General features: G+C 46.8%; 1 protein-coding gene across 2 annotated transcripts in view; it reads left to right on the top strand.

Annotated features, from left to right (window-relative positions):
* The window catches only part of SLC34A2 (solute carrier family 34 member 2), a 60,320-nt gene that overhangs the window by 21,568 nt on the left and 20,788 nt on the right, over positions 1-17,964 (top strand). For both annotated transcript variants that reach the window (XM_029589881.1, XM_029589870.1), the window contains 2 exons: positions 2,096-2,291; positions 9,729-9,821. In XM_029589881.1, the coding sequence (XP_029445741.1) occupies positions 2,096-2,291; positions 9,729-9,821 (289 nt within the window). The remainder of the gene's footprint in view (positions 1-2,095; positions 2,292-9,728; positions 9,822-17,964) is intronic.

Here is a 17,964-nt window from a genome sequence, read left to right as displayed (position 1 = left end):
TGATAGTTCTTCTTATAGAAATGAGTCAATAAACAAGTTGTAGGTGATGCCCTTTTATTAGACATAGGGGGTTATTTTATAAAGCTATTGCACGCTTGCGCTACCAGCGCAAGCGTGCGATAGCTAGAAAGCTTAGCGCATGCGTGCGAAAACAACATCGGGGCGGAGTCAGCCCCGGAAGAGGAGGAGTCGGGGCGGCACCGGGGCCGACTTTGCGAACAGAGCACGGACAGCGAAACGGTAAGCTTCCGTATCGCTGCCTGTTTCGCGCCAAATAACTACACCTTTTATGCCAGCTAGCGCAGGACTGCCCCCTGCTTCGCTCCCCTGCCCCCCGTTACCGCCAGGATTCACTATGCCTTGCGGCATTAGTGAATCCAGGCCTAAGTCATAGATCTGTGACTAGCTTTCAAAAGATATCACTACAGATTGTTTGTTGGCCCTTATTTCTAGACTTTTAACATGAAAATGACTATACTTTTGTGGGGGGGGACGACCCTTGGTCTCCCACTAGCTGGCCCCAGACCCCTCCTGATAGGCAACAACTAGGAGGGATAGATCATTCCTTGCAGCACCGTCCCCTGAGGATGCCTGCAATGGTCCAGTCCTTGTCCAGAAGAGGGGGTCAGAACCTTAGTGAGTGTGAACAGTTGGGCTTGGGTTTTGTTGAGATAAGAGCTGGTTTTTGCTCCTGTGCTATGTTTGTTTCTAGTGCACCCCTTTGCCTGGTAGGGGGCTATCCCTTCCTGAGAGTAGAAAGGACTTTAGTAAGAAGATTTTTCAGGATTTTGTTTGTACCTGAGTGAATCCTGTTTCTGCTGGTGAGGCAAACCCCATAACCACAGGGCAGGAGGGAGAAGACCTGGTTATTCCTTTCCAGCCAGTGAGAGGATTACAGTAACTCTTCATTCAGGGGTTAAGTTTTGGATTTTTGAGCGTTGTGTTTTAGTGAGGAGGTTTTTGTACCACCCCTCCTCACTGTGTGGCTGGGTTGTAAAAACCCGGCTGGTACCCAATCAAGGACCTTTTCCCCTAAGAGGTCAATCTACAGAAAGATTCCAGAAGAGAAGAGTTTCAAGATCAAATTGGAGACCCCAACTGGATCTCCATCCTGGGTAATGCAGGACACAAGCTAGGAACATCTGGGACTCTGTCAGACTGCAGGTATGAGACTTTTTTCAGGATTTAGGGGACTCCCCTCAATAGGTTTCCCTTCCCAGCTGGGAACCTTTCCCCACAGACAAGAAAAGGGGATGAGCTGCTCCCAGAGAGTAGTACTGAGGACACCTTCACAGAGTGAAGAGAGAGAGAGAGTTCCCTATGTATGACCCAGATTGAACACAGATGTGAAGTAAGACAAGTAACACGTTGATTGGAGATTTATTTAATTTCTGCAAATCAAAGTAAAGTTTCTTTTGAACACCTACATCATGTCCTGCCTGTTTCTACAGTTCTAACATCACCAAATGGGAGAGTAACACTCTTCAGGGAGGACTCCTCCAGTTCATCACTTAGGCCTAAAAGGTTAAGCCTTTTCCCATAGAAAGAATCCACTCCTTGGGACTTGTTAAAAGTGGGGAAGTGGCAAAAGGAGATCGCCCCAAGGGAAATTCTTTTGTGTGCCCTTGCACTACCATAAAATCTGAAAAAGGGTTACACTTTGTTATATATTTCTATTAAAAATACATTCAATGTCCAATGTACATGACTGTAAATCTCGGACAATCAAGAATGCTTCTCCTCTTCAACATTAAATTATTTTGATTCCTTATTTTTAAAGGATTATGAGAACGCCAACTTCCTGATTCACTAATGACATCATTAGAGATTAATGAACCAATAAATAAATTTGGGCCAGATGTACTAAGTAGTTTTTCCATAACCACAAAATGGGGTAAACTCTTTAATTTATCTGGCCCATTGTGGATGTCAGTAACTACAGTGAAGTAATTCTGATCTAAATGAAGGTGATTACAGTTCCGCCTATGGTAAGCTATGATGAGGGGAAGATGGTATATGCCTGTAATTGAGGATATCACCCTCAAAATGAGGACAAGAAGAGAGAGATTGTGTTCATTGTCTATCTGTTTTGCAGGGCTTTTGCTGGAGCCACAGTCCATGATTTCTTTAACTGGATCTCAGTGGTGATACTTTTGCCCATTGAGGCAGCTACTGGTTATCTCTTCTACCTCACAGATGCTATAATTAAAACATTTAACATCGAGGGCGGTGAAGATACCCCTGACCTATTGAAAGTCATCACAGATCCCTTAACCAAACTAATTGTTCAGGTATGGTTTTTAAATATTCCCAGATCATTCTTTTTTACATTATCCCCTACTTTGTTTCAGATAAGTAATGCAGAAGGAAACTAAAAAAGTTGCAAAAAGATAAAACAATTCCGCAATTGTTAAAATCCATGTGCAGTTTTTGCAAGTTTTAGTTATCAGGTAACCTCCCTGGGACTCAGTTTATCCACTTACTATCTTGAGATATAATAAAATCAATACTCTTTGTAAATACTCTTAGTATATACTCTTGTGTTATGTAAGCCAATGTGTGGATTTAAGCCCTCCAGCTGACTTAATGCATGTTTCTGAAGAAGAAGGAATGGACAAACTTCCTCCATCTCAATTTAGAGGGAAGCAGTATATATAATGAGTGGCGAGCAGGGGTGGATTGTAGGAAAATATTGGCCCTGGGGATTTTTTCAAAACTGGCCCATTGGGTATCAGACACCTTCTTGCACTTTCCCTGCAGCATATGCACCAAAAGCTCCCAAAAGTACATTAAGTCAACCTTTGGAACCCAGCAGAATTGAACCAAAATATCTCTAAAATAAACTTAATCTTTCCTAAATAACTAAGAAGTTGAACACATTCTAGAGACCATGGGTGAGCAGAGTTGCAGCCCCCATTCCATCCATGCAAATTGGTCGGACCCCCTACATATCTGCTTATATCTCTTATAGAGATATATTCTGGATTCCTGGTCTGGCTCTTGAACCAGTTGCAAGTAATGACACTGCCAGTGTCAGACACACGCGCTCAGTCACAAACAGATTTTTTAGATTGCAGAAACTTTATTGCCACATATACACTGAGAGTGTGAGTGTGTCTGTGTCAGATACAAAGATACCCACACACACACACACACTTTCTCACGGACAAAATGTGTATGAGTGTGTGTGTGTGTGTGTGTGTGTGTGTGTGTCTCACTCTCTCTGACACAGATATACTCTCTCTGCTTATGTGCTCCCACAGTGAGTGCCCCCAGTCCAGCTCTGCTGCGTCATGGTGTAAAGTTTTTGCTTACTGTCAGCCTTTCCCCATTCTGCAGCAGCCCCCCCCCCCCTTTCCCAATCTCATTCTTTAAGAGACTCACTGGTTCCAGAGCCAGCTCCTTCTCTCAGCGCTCAATGCAGTCACTTCAGACAGAAGCCTTCCCAACACTGCAAAGGCACTTCCTCCTGGCTTAGCCCCTTCCGACCTGTGCCTGTAGCTTGCCTCCAATTCTCCACAACCCTCCCACCACTCTAGTGCATTCCCAATGACTGCAAGCCACAATGTCTGCTGCTTTTATGGTTCCCCAGGCTCTGCTCTGCCTACCGACTCCTGGGGAGAGGGGACATATAAAAACAGAAAATTAAGCCCTGGCCGAGACTGGGTAGAGCAACTAACCCAAAGTAGCACAGCTCCAGATGGAATCCTGCATTCTCTTGTGGAGCCAGTGCAGTCAGAGCTGGTGCGAGGGTTAAAGGTGTCAAAGGCAAACCTTACAGCCTTGCACACACGCCTGGTTCCATCCTTCCCACAAATAATTTTAAAAAGTATGCATTTATAGTAACAGATTTTATTTGAAAAAGAATATTCAGTGTTCTAAGTTAAAAATATCACTTAAAAATGTATATTATTGACATGCACTATTGTGGTACCAATCGGAAAACTCTGAAAAAAAGACACCTGCAGTCATATGGTATTGGGACTATTGTAAAGCATGTCGGCCCTCAGAAAGCTTTAAGTAAACTTATTTACAATATACTAAACCTCTCATATGGAAAGAGCACTAGTAACTGCCAGCACTCAAACAGTAACAACCTTACCTATGAAAAGGCAACATTTTAAATATTATACTAGGCCCTACAACACAAATATACCTGATATTAGGAGAACAGAATAAGCCAAGCTGAAACTACATGCTAGCAAAATACTCACCTCAGTCCCACATGCAGAACATAGATGGAACCTCACCAAATACAGAATAAAAAGTCAAAGTATAACTAGAAACATGCAGACAAAAACTGAATTGGAAACCATAACAAGACAGACTCCGTATGCAGTTCAACAATGTAAAAACAGAAGCATCACTATTCCTCATTAAACATCAAACAATAAAATCAAGATATATAAGCCATCAATCATAATAGTAAAACCATAATCATAAACAGAATAAATATTCAAAACAGCTGATGAAAAGAATACCCAATAATTTTTTTAAATTATTCCCAAATACCCTTAAAAGCAGAATATAAACCAAATAAATAAAATATTTTAAAACATCAAATAATACCCAATTATTAAAACTAATAAGGATAAAAAAAAAAGTCCCCTGCCCTCCATACCTGGGAACTTTTGATTTCAAGTCACCCTGAGATTGTAATGGATTAGTTTGAGGAGGAAATGGTACAACCTTTTCCTCCCTCTCTCACATATCCATATTCTCCAACATACACACTTTCTTACTCACACATCCTCACATACATGTTCTCTTTCTATCTCTCTTAAATGCTCTCTTACATTCTTTCTCACACACATACATGGCATGCACATACATTCTCTCTCATGCACACTCCCTCTCTCCCCAGAATATTCAAATAGAGGCTTCCTCTGGCCTGCACAGCTTTTTCTCACACACACATGCAGTCTTACATGCTATTTGCTCACACATACGCTCTCTCACACATACATTTATGATCCATCTCACATACATATGCTCTCTCTCACACACACACATTCTATTTACTCACACACATACTCATTCTTTCTCTCTCCAAATAACATAAGCCTTCTTTCTTCAGTCATATGGCTCCACTGACACGCAGCTTCCTTGCCACATAGCTTGTGAGTGGCCATGCAGCCCTTTAGGTGCAGCAGTCTCTTAAATGGCACAGCTCCCAGCAACAGCCTCTTTTCCCCAGCATGGCCAAGCTGACAGGGCCTCTCCTCTTTGGCTGTGTGGCCCCAGACCACAGCCTTCTATTTTTTGCCTCACAGTTCAGCTGACAGGGGGTCTCTTCGCATCAGCTGCATGGCTGAAGGAAAGAGGCTTCTGTCAGCTGGGCCACGTGGCTGAAAAGAAGAGGCCCCTGTCAGCTGGGCCATGAGGCAAAAAAGAGAAGGCCGTGCAGTCCAACTGACAGTGGCCTTTTCTTATCAATCACGTGGCCCGGCCAACAGTGATGTCTTCTTTTCCTCTACACAGCCCAGCTGACAGGGGCCTCTTCTTTTCTACTGCGTGACCCGGCTGACAAGGGCCTTTTCTTTTCCACTGCAAGGCCTGGCTGACAAGGGCCTCCTTCTTTTCTTCTGCGCGGCTGGCCGACAGCAACATATTCTTTTCCTTCACGTGGCCTGGCACAAGATAGCCCTGCAACCACGTGAATGGACTGACCAGCCCACTAGAGCATGCCAGAAGCCCCAATAGTCCAATCCGCCCCGGTGGTGAAATGAATACAACCACCAAACAGGAAAATGATCCAGATGAACTCATAGTTGCCAAAAAGGGAGATAAAGTAGAGTGGAGAGTCAGCAGAGGAATGCCTGGATTATAAAAATGGAGGTAAAAAATACTATGGGTTACTGCCCTCACAAGCTCTGCCAGATCACATCCCCTAAGCCCAGGGCTGCCATTGCGTTAAAGGGCCAGAGCATCCCAAATGAAGCCCCGCCCCCCCAATTCATGGAAGGCCCTTATGAGACCCCCATCCCCCTGCTAACCCTAGAGGTGACCCTCCCCCTCCCCCTCTCCTCCCTTCCCAGCCCTGTCCCCATGAAACAATTGAACCCCTCCTAGCCTCAGCAACAGTTACATTTTAACGTATGCCTCGTCACGTGATTTATTTATGTTTAATATTTATATTCCTCCTTTAGCAGACCAGAAGTGCTAAGTGGATTAAATCAAAACACATATCATTATAACCACATACATGACCAAATAATACTAAAATGCCCAGAATATCTATCATTACTCTAAACACGTAATGCCACCTACTCCGACATGAGTAATGAGGTATACGTTGAAATGTGGCTAGCTGGCACGATTTTAAGTCTGAATGCACAGGATCCCAGAGACTAGGGGCTACTCTGGGCCCAACTTTCTTACCAAGGTTTTTGAGGAATGACTGGGGGAAGGGTTGGGGTGAGCTAGGAGAATAGCGAGGTTTCCTGAGGCTGGAGAGGACGTCCATTGTTTCAAAAGGGTGGAATTGGGATGAGAGAGGCCGCACTAAAAGTATTTTTTTTATTTTTTTTTTTATATTGGGCACTAGGAACACCTCTAGGGGCAGCGAGATTGGGTAGGACGCGGGGCTCACAAAACTCCTAGGGGGGGGGGGGGGGGGATTTCCATACTTTGGGGGAGAGGTTCATTTGGCACTGCCTCTTTAACTGACAGCCTAGGGAGCACTAAGATGCATGTTAGTGTCCTGTCGCTCCTGAATTGTAGCTAACTTTCATTAAAATAATGTGGCTTGTGATTATTCAGGCAAGCGGCATTATTTTATTTACATGAAACTGCCTAGTAATGAACTGCTGTGCATGCAATTGCAAAGCATTTGCATGCAAAGCGGTTCATTACCATACCTGATTTATTGGGGGGGGGGGAGAAATATGGTATTTAAAATACTGCGCATTGTCATTGTTGCAAGGTGAATGCTGTTTGCTGCACAATAAATGCCTAACGTGGCTTGATAAATGACCCCCTATATCAGAGGCAACAGAGGGCATACAGGGTCATTCTTTACTGTGCGAGGTGTGGTATCATGGCGGTATTATTAAAATTAGGTGAAGGGGAGGAGTGTGGGTGGGGTTTGGGCGGAGTTATCTCCCGGCAGCTCTGTGGGAGATGATGTTTTTCACATTATCACCGGCAGCACCGTGGGAAATAACTACACCTTTCCCCGTGGCGCTATGGGGGCAATAATGTGCAGTGCGGCCGCATCACGGCAGGCGAAATCACACTGCCGCGTTGCGGCTGACTGTGCACTGTTGCCCCTCTGCCCCATTTTTTTGCGACACATCATTTTGCTATAAATATAGCAGAATGATGAATCTGGGGGTAAGTGAATTGCTGAAGGTCACAGGGAGCAGCAGTGGCTTATCGTAAGAAGTTATGGTATGAAACTGGAAGGAGAAAAAACCAGGAGTAAGATAAGAAAGTATTTCTTCACAGGAAGTGTAGTAGAGGCATGAAGTATTCTAGTAATGGGGATGCTTGGAGCAAAATTGGAAACTGAATTTACTTGAGTAACTGGAGTCACTTCAAATAAGTTTGAAACTGCTTTTATAAAAAAAAAAATCTAAATTTACATGAATTGCTCGAGATTCACACTATCTTTGAATAAATAGCTTGAGTCTTCAAAATCTTTGAATACAAGTGCAAAACTTTGAATATTTACTAAATAAAAGCAAATCTGTGAATATCAATACCAATTTGTCTCAAAATAATCCAGATCAGTGAAATATGGAGATTCACATTTCAGATAGTTTGATTTTATCTGATCTGATTTATGACTTGCCCTAGTTTGACTCCCATTATACAAACATCCCTCCATCCCCCAGCCCAAGTTCAACATTAATCCCAATCAGTTTAGCCATCTTTGTTTCCTTAATATTGTTCTTACAAATCAAATAGGGGTCCCCAATATAGCTCTGTGTCTGTGAATGCAGCCAAAGGAATGCAAACAATAATTCTAATTATTACCATGAATGTTATTATAAAATGCAGTTATGGGCTGAAGATTCATAATCTACCTAACTTGACAGCATTGTAAAGGACTAGATGGGTACCAAGAACTTCCCAATTACAACAGCGTTATGTCATAGGCAATAGTTTTGAAGGAAGGCGAAATATAAATGTACATATTAGGAATGTGCATTCATTTGAAATGACATATACAATGTCAAGGACACTGTATATGTCGTTTGATTATATTTTTTGATTGAAACAGAAAAAACCTCAACATTTTATGGTTATGTCTGTTGCTTTTTTGTATGCACTATTTGCAAACAGTGTGCACTGTTTGCAAATAGTGTGCACAGGTTCTACTTGACAAATGCCACAAGCCGGGAGTCCCTGGAGACCCTCTGTCCTACCTGCTGGCCACACCTGGAGGCAACTGATTCCCCAAAAAACATGATATATTTAAAAACAAAACAAGTCACAGGTTCAGCCCCTGCCCCCCCCCCCCCCCAGGTCCTCCACTTTGTTAAAAAAATAAAGCCCCCTACCCCAAAGCCAGCACCCCCATGCCTGGTGGTCTAGTGGGAGCCTGGAAGAGACCTCTCCATTCTTGGACCCAGCAGCTGCCATTTGTTACTATCATGTGATAAAGGCTACCAGTGTGATTAGGCAGCCCCTGACACATGAAATGGACAAAGGGCAACGGGTGCCAAAATGGCAACCCTTTGCCCATATCATGTGACAGAAGCTATCCAACTGCACCAGTAGGGAAATACCTATAGTATCTGAATATAACCCACTCTGAAGTGGCGAAAAGCAGAATATAAATAAATGTTTGGAGATTCTTATATCCTAAAGATCAATAGCCCCTGTCACATGATAAGAGCAAAGAGCGCATGCACCATTTTCAAAATGGCAGCTACTGGGTCTAGGATTGGAGCAGCACTGGACCAACAGTGCTGGACCAGCAGAGATAATTTAGTGAGTCCAGGGGAGTTGAGAAGTGAGCTAATGTGGGCCATGGGGAGGGAGGTTCCGGGGGGGTATTTTTTAACAAAGAGGAGGGGCTAGAATCTGGTGCTGAGCTTGTGACCAGGTATTTATTTTAATTTTATTTTTTTGGGGGAATTGGCCACATCCAGGGGCAGTGGGAATGGGGGATGGGGTAGGACAGGTGGTCTCCGGGAACCCTCAGGTTTCCTTTTTTGGCTTCAGGAAATAATGCATGCTATTTTTAAACTGTGCATTATTTGCAAATAGCATGCACTTTTCCCCAAAACCAAAAAATAAAAACAATCTTTTTAAAAAAATGAAAAAACCCCAACAAATAAAATGACATAAAAATTAAATGAATTGTTTTGATGTGCACATCCCTAATAAATATAAAAGTTATAAATAGATAATTGGAACTTAATCAGCTTTGGAACAAATGGATTGTAATCCTTATTGCTGTGATATAACCCGGGAGTCCTGCTAGGAGAGTGCGCTGTGATTCTTGTAGTAAGGAGGCAGGAGCTCTGTGATTCAGTGTCATTTCCCTTCCTCTAAGCACAATCAATGTCTTAAACATACTTTTGAAAACAACCAGCAGAGTGCATTCCAGAATCTGTACCTCCCCAGTATTTTTACTAAAATGATTCACAGTGATTTTGTGCAAATAGAGTGCATGTCTACAATAAATGACAGCAACAAATTTATCCTGGAAACTAGCCATAAATTACAGCTTGTATAATACCTTCCTTAACATTTTGCTTATTTGTTTTTCTTAGCTGGATAAAAATGTAATTTCTGACATTGCTTTGGGAAAACCATCAGCGGAAAACAAAAGCCTTATAAAGTCTTGGTGCTCCGGCAGTACAGTGGTAAGCACGGTGTATATCATCTACACATTCCACCTGTTATTACTTGTCTAAAATGTAATTAATCCTAGAAAAGCAATCACCTCAAACTTATTCTGAGTAATATGCATATTTGCAAATCTCACTATACAGTGTAATTTTGTATATTCAGAGGGATTCATTTCTCTAAGTTCTGAAGAATCGCCAGATACAGAGCTGTGTGTACACCCAAATGGTAGATACCAGGCATTCCCGATTTTGAAATTTCCTCACCCCTCAAATAAAACTGGAAATTGCTAACCTACCACCTCCACAGAGCCTCTCGCTGCTGCTAAGCAGACCCGGCTTCTGCTTACTTTTGCTGTTCCTTCACTAGAGAGAGGGACAGAAGAGGGGAGGGAGAGGAGCAGGGGCAGAAGAGAGGGCAGTCTTGCAGACCCTATTTTATTTATTTTTAATGAGCTGCCAGATTCCTGAGGATCCAGCTCCACAGACCCATAAGGATACTAGAACCCCAAAGGTACTGGAATAGCCATCGTGCTTTGGAGGCTCCTCTGACCTCTAAGGGTACTGGGAGCCATCCTGGGAGCCATCCTGGGCTTGACCAGGGCAGGGAATGGGAGAATGCTCCCACTGGGAAAAATCAATCCCTAGTGGTTGTTGACCCAGGAGCAACATCTAGGCCGGGGCCGCACTATGGATCTGGGAGCTAAGTCCTCTTCATGTGTCCATAGTTGCTGGAGATGACCACACCCCCTTTAAACCCTAGAGTGAGGTCATTAAAGAGGTGTGTCCTCTGTCTCCATCAGCTGTGGAAGATTGAAATCCTTTATGTAATGACTGGTCTAGCAGGAAGATAAGAAATGGCCTAGTAGCGGAGGTATTGGAGGGCATCCCTGTAACAGATTTTGGGCATGTTTGGGTCAGATGTAGAGAACAGTGACTGGAAAAGGGTTAAGAAGCCAGGTAAAAAAAAAATGGGGAAATGGGGAGTTGGTGTCAGGTTGTACTGGGAATTTATATCTACATGAACAAATCTCAACTGGACAGATTGGAATAGCCATTTTGGTCTTTATTTGTTTTCATTTGCTAGGTTACTATGTCACAATTTTTTTAAATTTACTTTTGGGCCTGCTAATAAACAAGGTATATGTTGCATGTGCTGGCAATGGCAGGCCCATGGCCGGGCCTACTTACCCCCGTTTGCCTGCTCCAGAGCCTGGTTCTGCCTCTATTGTGGCCGTGGGCAGCCGCCTCCATGTCCGGGCCGCTCCCCATGCTCCCAGCTCCTCCGCGGATGTCTCAGCTCCGTGGCGGGCCTCCCCGCAGGGAGATGCTGCCGTCTCGCGCCGCGCCCCTCCCCAGGCACGCACGTGTGCATCGGCTCTGCTTTTAAAGGGCCCCCGGCGGGAAACCACCCCACGGCCCCGGATGATGACTTCACTAGGTCCTGGTACTTAAGGCTGGGCCCAGCCAATGCTTCCTTGCCTTGGCAACAGGTCTCCATGCTTGTCGTGTGCTTAGTTGCTTGTTCCTGTGTTTCCTCCGTGTTCTTGGATCCTGGTTTGTTCCTGCTTCATCTGTGTTCCTGTTCCTGATTCTGGTATCCGTTCCTGCTCCTGTGTTCCATTTCTACCCTGCTTAACTACCTCTGACTGATGCCTGGCTTGACTTCTGCTTCATCTGACCATGCTACTGATTGAAACCTGGCATGAGCTCTGCTTCGTCTGACCACGCTACTGATTGATACCTGGCTGACAATGCTATTGATTGATATGTGGCTTGAACTCTGCTACATCTGACTACGCTCTTGCCCGTCTCTGGTTTGACCTTTGCCTTGCCTGACCATTCACTATCTGACTCCTGGTTTGATCCATACTTGTCTTGCCACTCTTCCTTACCTGCTGCCTGCCGATTTCAACCTGTGGGGATTGAGGGCTGGTATTGGCGAAGCTCCAGCCAGCCTCCGTCAATCAGCCAGCTCCACCTGCTGATGGTGGGGACCCATAGGGTTTGCCCTGCCAGTAGCGTCAAGCCCACCTTGGCCCAAGGGTCTACCTCCTGCGCAATAGGTTGCCAAGGCCATGGACTCGGCGGAGCCATCCACCCTCCAGGCCATCCCAGGACTGGCTTCCAAGATGCAAGAGCAACAGCGGCTCCTCGAGGCACTGGCTTCCTCCATCGAGCATCTCCACGCCCGGCTTGATGCCCAATCGAGTCACCCAGTTCCGGTTCCAGCTCCAGCCAGCCAACAGCCATCTTCCTCATCTTCTAGGGCTTTGCTGGCCCTACCAGCTCTGCCCCATTTCAATGGGGACTCCAAACTCTGCAGAGGGTTTATCAACCAATGCTATTTATTTATTTATTTATTTATTTATTTATTTATTTAACAGTTTTATATACCGAAGTTCTAGTAACAAAGTTACTAATCAATTCAGTTTACATTGTAACAATAAAATTGACAGAATATAGAATAATGTCTTACAGAGAACAGGGAAGATTTAACTTGGAAATAAATAAAATAACTTAATGAGAGCAATAAATAACTTCAACGGAGCAAGGAGAGTACAATTTAATTACAATATAATATAGGAGAATATATATATTGCTACATGCAATTTGCTCTGCAGCTGTCCATCTTCCAAGATGAACACACAAAGGTTACCTTCATCCTGTCTCGACTGGAGGGTAAGGCGTTGGCATGGGCTTCTCCTCTGTGGGAGCATTCGGACTCGCTCCTACAAGAGCTATCTCACTTTGCGGCTGTCTTCCATCGGACCTGTGATGATCCAGGACGGCAGGCTGTTGCAAGCACCAACCTTCTTCATCTGCGGCAATGTCAACGTGCCCTGTATAATTACATTATTGAATTCCGAACTCTTGCTACAGAGTTATCCTGTCAAGAAGATTGCCTCCGAGCTATCTACCTGGAAGGGCTATCTTCCCAGCTCAAAGACGAACTAGTGGCCCACGAGCTCCCGTCCTCCATTGAGGACATTATTGACTTGACAGGCCTCATTGACTATCGCCTCTAAGAGCACCACCGTGAGGTTCAGATACACAGATGACCCACCATGGAGCGATCCTGCTCACCACCCACAATGGGTCCCGCCTCCGGTGGAACTCCACCTATCTCTAAAGTGGAAGAGCCTATGCAGTTGGGCCATGGGGGTTTGTCCCCAGAGGAACGCCTCCAGCGGAGGCAGTCGGGCCTATGCTTTTATTGTGGGGCTCCCGGTCACCGTCTCCAGACTTGTCCAGTCCATCCAGGAAACTTCCAGGCCTAAGTTCAGTAGGGGTCCTGAACTTGGGCACTACTTAAACAGCCCCCCAATTGTCTCTACCAGTTACCTTAACATGGGACTCTCGTTCCTACCCTGTCCTTGCTCTGGAGCAGGGGGAACTTTATTCTCAAGGACCTAGTGCAACTTCTGGGTATTTCTACCCATTCCCTGGAAACTTCCTTATGTATTGCCTCTATTTACAGTGAGCCGTTGCCCGGCCGAATCTCCTTGGTGACTGAGCCAGTCCATCTTCTCACCAGTGCTCTCCATGAAGAAGAGGTGGAACTCCTCATCTTAGAAAAATCTATTCATCCGGTGGTTCCAGGATTACTTTGGCTTCAGCGTCACTCCCCCCAGTATGATTGGGGAACTCTTCAGCTCACTGAGTGGAGCCCAGATTGTCATCAGACCTGTCTGAAAAATGTGGAGTTTCTCTTGCGAACACTACCTCTGGCATCCCGGCTCCATATGCAGACTTTGAGGATGTCTTCTCAAAGCAGAAGGCCGATATCCTTCTGCCTCTCTGTAAGTTCGATTGCCCTATCGAACTCCTACCAGGTACAACACCCCCTTGAGGCTGGATCTACCCATTGTCACAGCCTGAGAGAACCTGGAAAAAGGGTTCATTCGACCTTCGAGTTCTTCCACAGGTGTGGGATTTTTCTTTGTCACGAAGAAGGATGGGTCCTTGAGGCCGTGTATTGATTATCGCGGCCTGAATGCCATAACTCGCAAAGACAAGTATCCTGTACCTTTGATCTTCAAGTTGTTCAATCGCCTTCAAGGGGCTTCCATCTTTACTAAGCTGGACTTACGAGGAGCCTATAACCTGGTGCTCATACTCTCCAAGGACATCTGGAAAATGGCTTTTAATACCAGAGATGGGCATTACGAATACCTGGTAATGCTTTTTGGCTTTTGTAATGCCTCTGCTGTATTTCAGCGAATGATCAACAAAATATTCTGAGACTTCCTGTATGTAAAAATCATCGCGTACCTTGATGACATCCTTGTCTTTTCCAAGGACTTATCTACCCGCCATGCTGATGTTTGCACAGTCCTCCAAAGTCTTTGTGAGAATCATCTCTTTGCCAAGTTGGACAAATGTCTCTTTGAGCAATCCAGTCTTCCCTTCTTAGGATATATCATTTCCCAGCGAGGGTTTTCCATGGACCCAGATAAACTTAAAGGAATACAAGAATGGCCCCAGCAGTGAGCCTTCGAGCACTATAGCGATTCCTAGGAATCAAAAATTATTTGTTACGATTTTGGCCGCGAGCGCCGCGACCAAACCCTTACCTCTGTGTTCCTGGACCTGTTCCCGCTTCTGTTGGCCTGGTTCGCGGCCTGTTCGGTGGCATCCCCGTGGGGGCCGCACCGCTGGGAGGCCTCCTATGTATGTCCTGCCTCTAGGCATGTACGCATGTCACTTAGGCGCTTTTCTAGGCCGTTTCCCGCCAGTGGTGTCTCCGCCCAGTTCCTGAAGTCAGACGCCGCGGCCTTGTTAAGCTGGCCGCGGACACTCAGTCTTGGCCTTGCAACGGGCTTACCAACCGGTTCCCTGTTGCTCCATGCCCTGCAGTGAGCTGCCTTTGGAACTCGCTCCGTTCCTACTTGCCTGCTACAGTACCTGCTTGGTTCCTGCTTGCCAGCTACAGTACTTGCTTGGTTCCGGCTCGCCTGCTACAGTACTTGCTTGGTTCCTGCTTGCCAGCTACAGTGCCTGCTTGGTTCCTACCTGCCAGCTACAGTACCTGCTTGGTTCCTGCTTGCCTGCCACAGTACCTGCTTGGTTCCTACCTGCCAGCTACAGTACCTGCTTGGTTCCTGCTTGCCTGCCACAGTACCTGCTTGGTTCCTGCCTGCCAGCTACAGTACCTACTTGGTTCCTGCTTGCCTGCCACAGTACCTGCTTGGTTCCTGCTTGCCAGCTACAGTTATTGCCTGGTTTCAGTACTCAAGTCTTGCTACAGTTCCAGCCTGGTTCCAGTACCCGAGTCCTGCTACAGTTCTTGCCTGGTTCCAGTATCTGAGTCTTGCTACAGTTATTACCTGGTTCCAGTACCCGAGTCTTGCTACAGTTCCAGCCTGGTTCCAGTACCCGAGTCCTGCTACAGTCCCTGCCTGATTCCAGTATCTGAGTCTTGCTACAGTTCTTGCCTGGTTTCAGTATCTGAGTCTTGCTACAGTCCCTGTCTACTGTTCTAGTCTGGTTCCAGTTCCCAGTCCTGCTCATCAGCCTGCCCGCTCCAGTCTCAAGATCATCAACCCGCCTAAGTCCCAGCGGCTGGGCTCCTACGGGCTCCTCCCGGGGGAGCACCAGCTTCCAGGGTGAAGAGCACCTCTACGTCCTGCCTGAATATCTGCCTCCTGGCCTGCGGTGTGCCGGAGACATTGAATACCTTTCCCAGTCTCTTGCAGGTTGGCCAAAGGGTCCACTAAATTGAGACTCCATAACAGATTGCAAGGCCATGGACTCGGCGGATGCGCCTGTCCCCTTGGACTTGCCAGGGTTGGCCCAGCAGCTGCAGTATCAACAACAGTACCTCGAGGTCCATACTGGTTCTGTAGGGGAATTATCATCCCGATTGGATGCCTTGTTCTGACTCTTGTCTGTGTTCCTGGACGGTGATGGGACCGAAAATTTTTTTTCTGAACTGTTCTTGCCTGATTATGACCTGCTGGAGGCGCCAGCTGTCTGGATTTCCTTTTTGAAACGACCTACTGGAGGCGTCTGTATCCAGACCCTTTTTTGCTATCCTGTTACCAGGTTGGGGTTTTACGATCTGCAGGAGGCGCCTGCACCCCTACTGGTTTGCTGGTTTTTCTTTGCCCCCTGGGCTTCTTGATGTTCATTGCTGCTTCGCGCTTGTTGCTCGTTGGTCCTGTTCTTGTTTTGTTTCTTACCTGTTCTTTGCCTGTCTTTGTTTCCTGCTTGTGTGCTCCTCGTTCCTGTGTTCTGTTCCCTCGTTTCCCAGCTCTCGTTCTGTCGCTTTTTTGCTCTTCGCTCTTTCGCTTTCTGCTCTCTCGTTCTTTGCTCTTTCACTCCTTGAGTTCCCTTGCTCTCTGCTCCCCTGCTCGCTGCTCCCTTGCTCGCTGCTCCCTTGCTCCCCGCTCCCTTGCTCCCCGCTCCCTTGCTCCCTCGCTCTCCGTTCCCTTGCTCCCTCTTTTGTGTTTTTTGTGTTGTCAGTCGCGCGGTCGCCGTTCGCTTGGTTGCTGCTCGCGCGGTCTCGTGCTCTTGGTTTCTCGTCGTGTCTTCATGTGTTTGTGGTTTCCTGTTGGTTTTCTCTCTTCATGCTGTCCCCAGTTTTACCAGCTTCCACTTCTTGGACCCTCGAATACCTCCATTCGCTAAGCACTGTTACCCCTCTCCTCGGAATTGTTGACTGGACTTTGAGGAGGGGGGCCTTGAGGAGGGGGTACTGTTATGGTTCTGGCCACGAGCACCGCGACCAGACCCTTACCTCCGTGTTCCTGGACCTGTTCCCGCTTCTGTTGGCCTGGTTTGCGGCCTGTTTGGTGGCGTCCCCGCGGGGGCCACGCCACTGGGAGGCCTCCTATGGATGCCCTGCCTCTAGGCGGGCGCCACTTGGGTGCTTTTCTAGGCCGTTTCCCGTCAGTGGTGTCTCCGCCCAGTTCCTGACGTCAGACGCCGCGGCCTTGTTAAGCCGGCCGCGGACACTCAGTCTTGCCTTGCAACTGGCTTACCAACCAGTTCCCTGTTGCTCCATGCCCCGGAGTGAGCTGCCTTTGGAACTCGCTCCATTCCTGCTTGCCTGCCACAGTACCTGCTTGGTTCCTGCCTGCCAGCTACAGTGCCTGCTTGGTTCCTGCTTGCCTGCCACAGTACCTGCTTGGTTCCTGCCTGCCAGCTACAGTTATTGCCTGGTTCCAGTACTCGAGTCTTGCTACAGTTCCAGCCTGGTTCCAGTACCTGAGTCCTGCTACAGTCCCCGCCTGGTTCCAGTACCCGAGTCCTGCTACAGTTCTAGCCTGGTTCCAGTATCCGAGTCTTGCTACAGTTATTGCCTGGTTCCAGTACCCGAGTCTTGCTACAGTTCCAGCCTGGTTCCAGTACCCGAGTCCTGCTACAATCCCTGCCTGGTTCCAGTATCCGAGTCTTGCTACAGTTCTTGCCTGGTTCCAGTATCCGAGTCTTGCTACAGTCCCTGTCTACTGTTCTAGTCTGGTTCCAGTTTCCAGTCCTGCTCATCAGCCTGCCCGCTCCAGTCTCAAGATCATCAACCCGCCTAAGTCCCAGCAACTGGGCTCCTACGGGCTCCTCCCAGGGGAGCACCAGCTTCCAGGGTGAAGAGCACCTCTACGTCCTGCCTGAACATCTGCCTCCCGGCCTGTGGTGTGCCAGAGACATTGAATACCTTTCCCAATCTCTTGCAGGTCGGCCCAAGGGTCCACTAAATTGAGACTCCATAACATTATTATCGCCATTTCATTGCTAATTACTCGACACTGGCAGCTTCTCTCACGGCTATGACCCACAAAGGCAGTGACACCTGGAACTGGTCCCCTGAGGCCCTCGCTGCTTTTCCATGCCTTAAAGATGCCTTCCTCGCTGGACCTTGTTTGCAACACCCAGACCCAAAATCGCCCCTTCATAGTCGAAGTGGATGCCTCTGCAATAGGTGCTGGGGCGGTCCTGAGCTAGCACTCAACATAGGGAACCCGAACTCCATGTTCCTTTTTCTCCCACAAGTTCTCCCCCATGGAACAGAATTATAGTATCGGCGATCGGGAGTTACTTGCAGTCAAGCTTGCTCTGGAGGAGTGGCGCCCTTGGCTAGAGGGTGCCCAACACAAGTTCACGATTTTTACGGACCACAAAAACCTTGAACTCTTGAGTTATGCCCAGCACCTTAATACTT

This window comes from Rhinatrema bivittatum, chromosome 1 (assembly GCF_901001135.1).
Source record: "Rhinatrema bivittatum chromosome 1, aRhiBiv1.1, whole genome shotgun sequence".
NCBI lineage: Eukaryota > Metazoa > Chordata > Amphibia > Gymnophiona > Rhinatrematidae > Rhinatrema > Rhinatrema bivittatum.
This window is presented reverse-complemented; position numbering and strand designations above follow the sequence as displayed.